The sequence below is a fragment of the Anabrus simplex genome, chromosome 1 (assembly GCF_040414725.1).
Source record: "Anabrus simplex isolate iqAnaSimp1 chromosome 1, ASM4041472v1, whole genome shotgun sequence".
NCBI classification, from domain to species: Eukaryota; Metazoa; Arthropoda; class Insecta; order Orthoptera; family Tettigoniidae; genus Anabrus; species Anabrus simplex.
The window spans coordinates 794,460,748-794,474,138 of NC_090265.1; the positions used below are offsets into that span (position 1 = coordinate 794,460,748).

Consider the following 13,391-nt stretch of genomic DNA (forward strand, 5'->3'; position numbering starts at 1 on the left):
AATATAATAAAGTTACATCTTTAAATTTCCCTTCATACAACAACTTTACATTCAAAAATTCAGAACATTTTCTAACATTGTCCGTCTTAACAATATCACTTATTATAGTTACTTAGGGACATCTTCCCTGTTAACAATAACGCCAAGAGAATGTCTTGTCATGACCTTTAGTCAAGGTCCTCAGATGTGTCCTGCCTATTAACAGTAGACCAGGAGAAAATTTTGTCGTAGAAGCTGTTGATTTCATCCTCATTGGGTAAATATCTATGTAAATCTTCACATCTTCGATTTTTTGCTCATTGATTGGGCGACGGCCTTCTGGGTATGCTTTCACAGTGGATAATGATGGCACTGAAGATGCTGCAGACAGCCGAAATGTATGACTTACCACACTGTCAATGTAAGGCCTTGCAATTACTGATCCATTCATGTCACTGTTGAAGGTAAAATGATTAAATTTGCTTATTTGGAAAGGTACTTTGTGTTCTCTATCTAAATGCTTACCACACGATTCTACAGAAATAGTATTTTTCTTGTAGAACTGGGGCCACCATTATCAGAGGTTTCCACCATAATGACAGTAAATTGACCTTTTTTTTTTTTTTTTTTTTTTGCTCGATGTTATTATTAGTTCAACTTAATCCTTCGGCAAATAAATTCTGTCGGTCCTCCTCACCTTCCTTTTGATGACACTGAAATCTCGGTCGCAGGACATGAATGAGTAACCTCGTATAGGGAAATAGTGGTATATGACATTGAACCGACCTTGGCCTGTCAGTGTTAGCCACATTCGTAGGACTGTGTGGTTTTTATTTTGTGCACCACAAGCATCGGAAAACACATGTAATTCCCTCACGTCATATGGAACACTTTCAAGGTATTGTATAATAAATAAATAAAAACTCGTTTGGGCCTTTGGTCCCGACACCTTCATGGTACACTTGCTTTTCCTATTCTGTGATAATGTATACAAAAAACATCAAGTATGAGCTGCCTTAGGTGAAATGACTCCTGAACAGGAATGATGAGTAGGTGGAGATTCTGCATGTAATCAATACTGATAGCTGCTATATAATTCCTTGTCTGCATTAACACTTCCACGTCTTTCACTTTCCCATAAAACTTTTTAGCTCTACGCTTGTGAATCTGGAGCTCAGCTAGTGCCACACGCTTAGCATTTGCGTTAAGACTTTGTAATCTTAATATTTAATCCTTCACAATCACCAGAGACGTCAACTTGAGGTCGTCCGAAATACAGAGAGAACCGTTCTATGAACACTTTGCGATAATAGTGATACTTAACTTATGTATCGGGATGCACAACCTTGAAAAGTTCAAACATCTGCTTGACATTTTCTCATCTAGATACTTATAGTCTTTCCCGGAGTAGTGGGCTTCCTTATATGGAAAAGAAGCTATATCGTCCATGGCTGCACTTGTTATCTCTCCACTGATAACATTATCAGGTACACATTTTCCGCGTTTATCAATAGGGGATTTTCCTGCAGCTAGTAGGTTAGCCAGTCTACGGACTCGATTTGGAGTGATACCGTGTGTACCAATAAATGCAGACTTACATACGACACACTGTCCTGAAGATGACGTTGATATCCTATATTTGAATACTTGACTTTTTGATTTACCTAAATCCATAACACGTGGCCTTCTTCAATGTATTGGGACAACTTCCATCAGGCTCTGCAAATATGCGTCCTGCTCATTCTTGGTGTGAAAACTTCTGAATTTGTTGAACACTTCCCATTGTTGCTCCTCAGTAATCCACCTGCAGCACTGATTTGCACATCTGTTGAATCATAGACCAAAATAAACGTCAATAAACACATCTAGAAGCTGAGACAGTCAAACATTTAAGTTAAAATTTTAGGTTATGTTGTGTATACTTACTTGCATGCTTCCCCACGATGTCTTTCTTGCACTATTTCTCCTTTCCAGTTTTCATATTGTAACCCCTTAACGCGAGCTCTCTTTATAATCCCACACTTGTACTCTACTTGTTTACGTCCCTTTTTCCTTCCCTTAACGTCCATATCAACATTCGCTTCTTCCATGATGAACTACAACAACAGCTGTCTAACAGCGACAATTATAGAGACCGGTGTCATTAGTTTATATGGTTGCCACCAGAAATGTTTAATTGAGAAACAACTCATGTCCTGGACTGCTTGAAATTAGACGGACATGTATGATTTCTCTATGAAAGATGCGAATACATTTAATGTTCACATATATGCATTAAACACATTTTTTCCAAAAATGGACATGTGTGGTTTCTCAAATAACCGATTCAATTAAGAATTGAGAAAATAAGCTCGTACATTATGACAGAATATGTTGGAAATGCACTTCTTCTGCATCCACACATTTCAATTTTAAAATTTTCGTAGCCCACCATGCTGAGCTCTTAGAAACCCGTGGTTCTTGTCCGAGTCTTCTTAAGGATTTTGTAGGCGTATGTTCTAATCTTTCTGAGAGTTCATTTACTTTTTTCTAGTTAAGTACGCGTCTTTTAACACTTCGCTTCTTATCAACTAAACAACAGTTCCCTTCAATTTGTTTACGAGTTTCCGCATGGTCTCTCTATGTGGAGGGCGTACACCTGGAAATTGTTTTACATATCGCCTAACGACTTCCCTGCAAGACTCTCTTTTCACATAATTATCATCTACCGTGTACACATGTGCAGGCATTATCAGAATTATACCCCGAAGTAACACTTCACAACTCGCAAATCGTTGGAGTGACAGTTCAACAACACTTAATATACGTTCTAAGCACGGACCTGAACTGCGAAGTGCGGGCATCCCCGTGCTTTCGCTGCGCTGTGTAATGGGAAGTGATGAGTCAACGGAAGGCAGATAAGCTAGGCGCGCCTGCCGGCCAACCGATGAGAGAAACTCACTATACATCTGACTGTACTTCTTCTAAAATTAACCTGATGCTTGGTTCGTATACTGGAATTTTGCGATCCGTGTGGAAGGAAAGGAGGACAGAGAGGAAGGTCTGAATACAAAGAAAATATAATACGCTAATATGTCCATTTATAACAGCACTATTATTATTTATTATATTTGATGCCAGAACTCCCACAAACCGGATAGTTACGCATTTCTGACAAATGTTAAACACTTACAGTGCTTTTAATGTCGAGAATTTTATGGTCGTCAGATGAAAATATTAGTAGGCACTTGGAAAACATCACGAGCAGATAGCTGTTTTTGTAAATACTAGGTAAGTACTGTAAGGTAGATAGATACATATTATAATACAAAGACTTTCCGCCGGAATGTCATTTAAGTACTTGTTAATTTATCGCGAACAGCGTTCATATTTTTGCAAATTCCGATATATGTGACGTCACAGTTGTTTTAAGCGACAATTGATGTACAAGACGGCTTTGCGATAGATAGATAGATAGATAGATAGATAGATAGATAGATAGATAGATAGATAGATAGATAGATAGATAGATAGCCTATCTGCTGAGGTGATATAGTCCTGTACCATATTTACATTGACATAAATACGTCTTGTCCGCCTCTGTGGTGTAGTGGTTAGCGTGATTAGCTGCCACACCCGGAGGTCCGGGTTTGTTACCCGGCTCAGCCACAAAATCTGAAAAGTGGTACGAGGACTGGAACGGAGTCCACACAGCCTCGGAAGGTCAACCGAGTAGAGGGAGGTTCGATTCCTACCTCATCCATCCTCAAAGTGGTTTTCCGTGGTTTCCCACTTCTTCTCCAGACAAATCTCGGGATGGTACCTAACTTAAGGCTTCCTTCCCTCTTCCTTATCTGTACATTCCAATCTCCCCATCCCCTCACAAGGCCCCTGTTCAGCATAGCAGGTGAGGCTGCCTGGACAAGGTACTGGTCCTCCCCTCCAGTTGTAACCTCAACCAAATGTCTCACGCTCCAGGACACTGCCCTTGCGGTGGTAGAGGTGGGTTCCCTCGCTGAGTCCAAGGGAAAAACCAACCCTGGAGAGTAAACAGATTAAGAAAGAAAGATAAATATGTCTTATGGCCGGGGGTCGTCCGAAAATTTTGTAGCGTGACGCGATAAAATGTGTGACGGAAGTGTAACCATAGCAACCGTGCAGGCTACGCCTTGTGGCTGTCTGCTATCGAAATTTAACAGCCACTGATGGTTGGCTATGACCGGGAGACATCTTTATGTTCATTTGATTTTCGCAAGGGAAAAATCGGTTTCTTTTTCCTTACTTCACGATTTTAATATTTCAATACTTTGACAGTCACCATAATATTACTCTTTGAAACGGAAACACATTACAACACGTTTTCTTCCAGTTATACAGTACGTCATAGAAACCACATCGCCAGATAATTGACGACATTATACTGTAAGCACTATGTACAGGATACTTTCTAAATTAGGTTTTTTTTTTTTTTTTTTTTTTGCTTTACGTCGCACCGAGACAGATATGTCTTATGGCGAAGATGGGACAGGAAGGGCCTAGGAATTGGAAGGAAGCGGCCGTGGCCTTAATTAAGGTACAGCCCCAGAATTCGCCTGGTGTGAAAATGGGAAACCACGGAAAACGCTGCCGACAGTGGGATTCGAACTCACCATCTCCCGGATGCGAGCTCACAGCTGCGCGCCCCTAACCGCACGGCTAACTCGCCCGGTAAATTAGGATTTTAGAGCTACCCATATTACCCATATATAATTTTATGTATCCGTAATTGTTTAGCAGGGCAGCAGGGTATTCACAGCAGCGTAACTCGAAACATGAACATTAAACCCATATGCGGATATTTCAAAGTTCCAGTTCTGTGTATATTGCTCAACAAATGGTCGACGTAAATGTCCATGCTAAGTAAATTTCCTTCAACGGCGGGTACAACAACTAAGTATTATAATATATATTGGACATTATATGTCCAGAATATGTAAATCCACCCTGTTTTCTGTTCTCATAAAGTAACAAATTTTGTCATGTTAGTGTGGAACGCTGACTATAGATGTGAAACTGTTTCGAAATAACTAACGATGAAGATATCAGCTTCGTTTCCATTTTAAAAATGAACCAATTTCTCTTGGTCGTTTTAATAATCATATTACTGGACTCGGCAATAAAAGTCCAGGTTTTAATATCTCCCTTATCATAGCTCACACGGCAAAAATGTATGGGACATCAAATATTGCAAATAGTTTTTCTTACAACTTTGAGTATGTACAGTTAGTAGAACTGATATTTGCAGAGATAATTGCACGTTTGTGATAAATATTATAACTGTGATGATCTCCAGTACCCAGTATCACCGGGTCTTGAACTCAAATTAGTGCGGTAATCCCGCAGAGGAGCCGGTAGTTCATCACTTATTACTGTTAACAATGTGAAGCTGAGAGTTCTCTATAACATTCAGGAGCGCACAAAAGAAAATAAACAGAAAATTACAACATACAAGTGAAAGTGGACACAAAGTCTCTGTGAATATTCACAGATACCATTCGCCGTAAAACTATTTACTTTGATCATATTTTTCTGTGCTGTAATGTAAGATTTTGTAATGAACCGCTACTGCAATCTGAATATCAATCCCCCTGTGGGTGGGGGCGGTAGAAGAATACCCACGGTATCCCCTGCCTGTCGTAAGAGGCGATTAAAAGGGGCGTGGGTTGGCGACCACGGGACTCTTAGCTGAGTCCTATCATTGCTTCCACTTACTTGTGCCAGGCTCCTCACGTTAACCTATCCTATCTGACCTCCCTTGGTCAACTCTTGTTCTTTTCAGACCCCGACGCTATTAGGTATCGAGGGCTAGGGAGTCTTTCATATTCACGCCCTTCGTGGCCCTTGTCTTTCTTTGGCCGATAACTTAAGTTTTCGAAGTGTCGGACCCCTTCCATATTTTCCCTCTGATTAGTGTTATATAGAGGATGCTTGCCGAGTTGTACTTCTTCTTAAAACAGTAATCACCACCACTACCACTCTGAATATCAATACAATTTACTTGCATCAGTGTCCTCATAATGACACTCGTCCATGCGCGCACCACGCACGCACAAACACCTTTATTATGTTCTATCATCGTTTTGTAATTGTCCGCCTCTGTGGTGTAGTGGTTAGCGTGATTAGCTGCCACCCCCGGCTTTGCCACGAAATTTGAAACGTGGTACGAGGGCTGGAAAGGGGTCCACTGGGCCTCGGGAGGTCAACTGAGTAAAGGGGGTTTCGATTCGATTCCCATCTCAGCCATCCTCTAAGTGGTTTTCCGTGGTTTCCCACTTCTCCTCCAAGCAAATGCCGGGATAGTACCTAACTTAAGGCCACGGCCGCCTTCTTCCCTCTTCCTTGTCTATCCCTTCCAATCTTCCCATCCTTCCACCAGGCCCTGTTCAGCATAGCAGATGGGGCCGCCTGGACGAGGTAGTGTTCCTCCTTCCCAGTTGTATCCCCCGACCCAAAGTCTGACGCTTCAGGACACTGCCCACTGCCCTTGAGGTGGGATCCCCCCTCACCCCCAACGGTCCATCCTCGCTACGCTGCTGATAAAATTAGTTACATGTTGTGAACACCAGTTCGGATGTCTAAACACAAAAATTCGGAATATTATCTCAATCATTCCTTTCCACCCGGTGGTTATCTTGAACCCTTGAACTCTTGCATATGTATATATGAACTGTGATAGCACACAACCGGGAAACAACGCTGCAGCCCGACGTCTTAGAAGGTCAGCAAGTTTTTGTGTGAGGCAGGCGAAATAGCAGACTCTCAGCAGATTGCCTTTGCAGTGTGCAAATCAGTCACGTGTGAACAAGGCCATCATGGTGGGTGAATGGGCCGCTATTGGCAGAAATTTGGAGAACTGGATGTCGTGTCTGCCAGAGGAGATTTGCCGCTCCGTTCCCATCATCCACCTCGCTATCCCAGGTATGGTGTTCCTAGTTCTGATCTCTTAATTTTGTATCACGTATAAAAACTTAGCGCTGCTTCATCGATCACTTTTGTGAGTTATACCGGCATCATCAAGCTTCTCGGCTCAGATTACTCCTTCCCCTGTCTTTGCTCCGAATTTCTAAAACCCTATGAAAATCGTATCACTTTTTTTCAGTTATATGCATGCGTAGTATAAAGAAATACTGAAGAAATGTTAGAATTTGTATTTTTATTTATAGCTGAACTGTCCGTCGCTGGCGGGTTATTGACATTTCAATGTCGCCTCTGCTCGCCGTTGATGGATAAAGCAATAACAAACTTTAACATCTCCGTTGTCATAGCTAGTGTGGTCAATCTGCATGGAATATTAAAAATTAGAAATCGTATTTTGTATACTTGTGTTATGTACAGGTCAGTAGCGGGCGGCCCTTGAGGACTCCCGGACGGTGTCCTCTCTAGAGAACGAAAAGGTTCTTTTATTTTCTATAGACATTTGAAGTCAAACATTGGACTCGAATACTGCTAAGAAAATTACATTTCATTGTGGTACTGTAAATTCTCATCAATAAGGAAGACTGCTAGGCAATAAGTTATCAAAGTGACTTTCAACGCACAGTTCACTGGTAAATGTTTTCAGGTTGAAGATAAGGCACGGAATCTTGAGCCACCGTCCGAGGATATCGTGTGGATGAGGAGGTTGAGATGCAAGGTGGAAGCGCGCTGGTGGACGCTTTCGGCGCGAGGAAGGGTGTGGGAAGAGGCTCCCACGTGGGCAGAGTCCATAGCAGTGTATCAGTAAAGATGTCCTCAAAAACCCCGATACGAGCATACGCTTGTCAAAATTCCATGTTCGCATACAATAAAATTAAATAATAATTTATGACCTTGTTTGCCCCATTACAGTATTTACATTTTAAGAACAAAAATAATAAATACTTATATTTCCATGTAACACTTGAACTTGAGACTACTAATTTTGATTCAGATTGGGCCTCTAGCTTTCATCCCGCGCTTTGCGAGGGTTGGCAGCAGTGAATTTGTTTTCGCGTGGAAGACTTGAATGAGTGCGATGGCGCTGCTCAGCAACAAAGAAAGCTTTGTGGGGGAAAGGTACTCTGCCTCCTCCCCCACCCCCTACCTGAGAGACCACCAGCCGCCACTGGTACAGGTGTTAGATATTACTGATATTTGAGGAGATATTTGGACGTTTGTGAAAAATGTATAAGCGCTCTCACAATTGAGTGTACACTCTGTTTATTAACATAATTGGAGGGCGGAAATTCAGGCATTTATTTTGACTAAAATAGGCAGGCAAATAAGCGCTTAACATTTAGAAAATAGTCACTAAAATAATGAAAATAGGCATTTGAAAATAACGAAAAATGGGCACTAAAATTATTTAAAAATCTAATCTAAGCTATTTAATACACTTCTTCATCACATTTTAGTACTTAGGCCTACATATCAGGTATGGGACTCACCAATTCTCTCGACTAGCTGGCTTGTAGAGTGAGATTTTCACTAGAGATTTGTGTAATATGAAAATATAATTTGTGCAAATTCTATTAAATTAAAATGAAATGGTCCTACTTTTTATTAATACAGTTAATTGTCGGACTTCTGGGCTGAATGGTCAGTGTTGAGGCCTTCGGTTTAGAGGGTCGCAGGTTTGATTCCCGGCCTGGTCGGGGATTTTAATCGCATCTGATTAATTCTTCTGGCTCAGGGACTGGATGTTTGAGTTTGTCCCAGCACTCTCCTCTTCATATTCACACTACCAACCACGCAATACTGATCACATCCCTCCGCATAGGCTTTGCGCCAGGAAGGGCATCCGGCCGTAAAACAGGACCAGATCCACATGCGCGACACATTTCGCATCCGCGATCCCACAGGTGGGAAAGGTGGTAGAAGAAAAATATTATTAATACAGTATTTTAATTATATTTTATTTCCACCGACATTAATTTTACTACGTAAATAATGGAAAAAATATTCATAACTCAGAAAAGGTAAAAAAAAGGCGTTAAACGTTCAAATAGGCAACGGAAGTTAAAATAGGCACAAAAGGCGAAATAATAACTGGCCCTACTGCTTCCAAATGTACGAAAATATTTTTACCTCTACCTGACACTTCGATATATCCATCGAGTTAAAAAAAAGGCGTTTTACCTAACTACCGAGCTCTAAACATAATTTATGTATGCAAATACAATCCAATTGATTTACATTATTTACAAACGTAAAATAGCATTCTGACGATAATGCTTGTTGTTTAAAGGGGCTTAACATCTAAGGTCATCGGCCCAGACTAGCATTCTTGACAGGTACACAACAGGACCCGTTTCCTTTCAATCACTACAATATTTTACACAATGCAAAACGAACTAAGAATCGAAATATCTGTATTTTATATGCATAGCACAATTGAACATACACCCTTATAATTCCACAATTTTCAATAGCCGGTAGAATCTCCTTCAGTTTTTGTAACATGTGCTAGCCTCCTAGTCATGGATTATACATACTTGGATCATTGAAGGAAGAATCTTCTGCCAGGCGCTTTCTAGATCTGTTTCAGTGTACTTTTGTTGGAACTTCGTGCCTTTGTACCTCCGTCTCCAACTCCTACTACAGATTCTGTATAGGATTTAAATCTGGAGACTGTGGCGGAATTTCCAGTCTTATTGGTGTGTGATACCTTATCCACATTATCACAATCCGCACTGTGTGCTTGAAGTCATTGTCTTGTTGAAAATAATAAGTTGGTCCCAAGTCCAGTTTCGTTGTACTTTCTTTCACATTCTTGCGTAGTATTGATAAAAAGGCATGTTTTCCCATGGTAGTTACAATGAAACGTAGATTACCCACATCTGGACTTGACATATAGCCCCACACCATGTCGGAGCCGCCTCCATGTTTGACAGCGGGTCGTAGATTCTTTTCTAAGGCTTTATTGCGCTGCCGCCATCCTTACTGCAGTCCATCGGACCCAAAGACTTCACATTTACTTTTGTCTATGAACATGACCGAATCCCAATATTCAGTCGGACACTTAATATTCCTTTTAACGAATTTCAGTCACTTACGTGCTTGTCCATGGCTTCTTTCTGCCTACGAATAGTTTCACAGGAAACGGTTTTTCCGATCTCACATGCAATTAAGGAGGTTTCTTGCAAACACCACGTAAGCAGTTTTTAACACTTGTTGTTTTATGCTAAAAATTCTTGTTAGAATGACATGTTCATTGATTTTCAAATGTAAGTTGGGCGCGACTTTAATATTTTTTGCATAGTTTTATACGGAAGCACAAACATGTGGGTAATCTACGGTTCATTGTAACTGCCATAGGAAAACATGCCTTCTTATCAATACTACGCAAGAGTGTGATTGTCAGGATACACAAAGGTCACAGCACAGTACCCAAGTTTCTAGATTCATATCATTACTCACCTGTCAGTGACAAACTTTTAACACAATATAAGATGCTTCTTGTACTCTCAATTGTAAGAGCGACTGTAATAATCGCGATTATCTCAGTTATTATTTCTCGTGCAGTAAAAGCAGTGGTGGTCGGCGCAAATGGAGCAGAGACGGTTCATAGGAGGTATTTACAGTTCTACAACACCGAAGACGCACATTGACTTTCTGTTACTAATTACTCATCGAGGAAACACCAGTCTACGTATTTATTTTCGGCACTATTCTTGCAGCCCTCCCATTCCAATGGCGAACAGCTACAGTACGTCTGGGTAAAAGGACATGAAAGATCGAAAAATTGTGTTTAGCACAACGTTTGTTTAGTACAGTTTTTCGATGCAGCGAATATTAACAGAGGAAGTTAACATTTCGGTTTTCTTTTCTTTCTAATTTTTCTTTATGTCGCACCGATACAGATAGGTCATATGCGATGATGGAATAGGAAAGGACTAAGAGTGGGAAGGAAGTGGCCGTGGCCTTAATTAAGGTACATCCCCAGCATTTTTCTGGTGTGAAATTGGGAAACCATGGAAAACCCTCTTCAGGGCTGCCGACAGTTGAGTTCGAACCCACTATCTCCGGAATGCAAGCTGATAGCTACGTGACCCAAACCGCGTGGCGACTTGCTCGGTACGTGGCTTGTTTTGGACCTCTTAATACTGCTACGCCACTGTATACTAAGCAAATAATACACAATGAATGGCCTAGTGCACAAGGCTATCATTGACATTAAATACAGAGTTTTGAGAAAATCCGTTAAGCCGTTTTCCCGTTATTTTCTAACAAACAAACAAACAAACAAACAAACAAATAAACAAACATCCTAGCGGAGCTTTGACGATTGAGGCACTGACCTTCTGACCCCAACTTGGGAGGTTCGATCCTGGCTCAGTCCGGTGGTATTTGACGGTGCTCAAATACGTCGGCCTCGAGTTGATGGGTGGATTTACGGCACGTAAAAGAACTCCTGCGGGACTAAATTCCGGCACTTCGGCGTCTCCGAAAAATGTCAATAAAGTAGTTAGTGGTACGTAAAAAGCCAATAACATCAATATTATTAAACACACAAATGAAAATGGAACTAAACTTAATTTCGGCTTCTGTATACTTATTTCGATACGGAAACGAAGGCTGAGGCAAAAATTTTAAGTGTACAGATAAAATGATAATTTTCTTTGTATAGTTCTTCTTCTTCTCCTTCTTCTTCTTCTTAAAGTGTCATGTCCATAAGAGGACATTAGCAATCATTTTGGCTCCGTCATGAGGGGAGCTGATGCACTTAGAATTAAATATTTGGGTGGTGCATATAAATCAAAACTAGAAAGAGAGAAAGAACTCTATACAATTGCTAACTTGTTAAACAAAGATCACACCAGGACTAATAGCAAATTTTTTTTGTATTTTAAGAAGTATGTGGCAAAAGGAAATGAAAAAAAGCATAGCATTAACTGAAAGTACGAAAAGAAACCAAGAACAAAGTCAACGTTTAGAATTATGGTTGTATTTTTGTTGTCACAGCTAGGGCCGGTTTCATCAATGTGGGTTAAACCTTAACTCCGAGTTACACAGTTTTAACTCTGAGTTTGACTGTTCATTCCGTTTCATCAAGGAGGGTTATTTTTAACTCTAGGTTAAGACCGGAGTTAAGTTAACCCCTCCTTTCACCTGGGTTATACTGTTTATTCGAGGTTAAAAGCAACATGGCCACAGTAAATCATGCATTTGATGCAGAGTTGCTTTATTTAGATTTATTAAACGGCGTTCCTAACAGAAATAGGCCTATAATAAGAAAGAAAGACTTTGAAAATCTATCTGAGGAACAAATTCTGAAGAGATAGACTTCAAATACCGTCGTCAGTAGATTCGTCGATGAAGTTCGCGAGAGGTTAGAATACACGGCTGATCGAAACAAACTTGGGCTTGCGAACTAAAAGAAACGACATTGACCGTAATAGTAGCAACAGCGGTATTACACAATATTGCTGTGGAGAACCGAGATTAACTTCCCCCACAGGACTTGACTCTGCATCAGTATCTCACAGGAAGGAGAAGGAACAGGAATGTTGGAATTGAGAATGACATCATTCTTCACATTAATAACGACAGCACTGCAGTGGCACACCACCACTTCAATAGTACAACACTTATGAACATTATACCGTGTATTACGTAGCGGTTATACAGAAATGCACTTTGAAATTAAACTGTATATTTACTTTCGTGTGTGTTATTGCTGTGAAGGTGTGCCAACTTTCAAAACAACTCTTGGCACAGAGAAGCTAACATTTTTATAGAACTGTTTTAGTTGTTTCGTAGATCGCACTGTAACGTGGGCAATATTATTAAATTCCCCTGTTATTCTTTTCCATGTATCCTCCTTTTCTTTTAATTGTATACCGTCAATCTTCTTGCTTTCTATAATACTTCGGTACTCGGTGGCTAATTCAATAAGTAATGATTTTTCTAAAGCAGAAAAATTCGTGCCACTATTTTTCTTCTGTACTTCTTCCATTTTTCGTTCAAGATCACGAAAGAATAATATCTACCACGGACCTGAGGAAGAAAACGAAATACAGCGCAAGAAATAAACAAAAGAACCACGCAAGAAGTGTGTTCATGATCTCTGATTTTTAGTCACTGCCTCCTTGATTATTAGGATAGCTGTTTCCTGCGAGGGTTAACGCGGTGTTAGTTAACCCTCTGCCGAAATAGCTTGGTGAAACGCGTGACTTGTAAGAATGAGTTAAAATATTAACCCTAAGTTAACAAACCCAGGGTTAGAGAATATTTAACCCACGTTGATGAAACCGGGCCTTTAATGTGTTCAATTGCATGTGAATCTGCTTAGCTTACAATATATGTCTTACTCAGCTGCCGGCCCTCCGTAGCTGTAGGTCGATAATTTACAATGTCTATTGTAAGCTAAGGAGAAATCTCTTCGGACTCATAATAAAATAAATACTCGCGCCAATTAATAATAAAGGTAAGAT

General features: G+C 40.5%; 1 protein-coding gene across 1 annotated transcript in view; it reads left to right on the plus strand.

The window, feature by feature from the left end:
- Positions 1 to 6,784: 6,784 nt before the first annotated feature.
- Positions 6,785 to 13,391, plus strand: part of LOC136873537 (PI-PLC X domain-containing protein 2) — a 50,200-nt gene continuing 43,593 nt past the window's right edge. Inside the window, exon 1 of the mRNA XM_067146709.2 lies at positions 6,785 to 6,915. Within this exon, the coding sequence (XP_067002810.2) occupies positions 6,810 to 6,915 (106 nt within the window). The 5' untranslated portion in view covers positions 6,785 to 6,809. The remainder of the gene's footprint in view (positions 6,916 to 13,391) is intronic.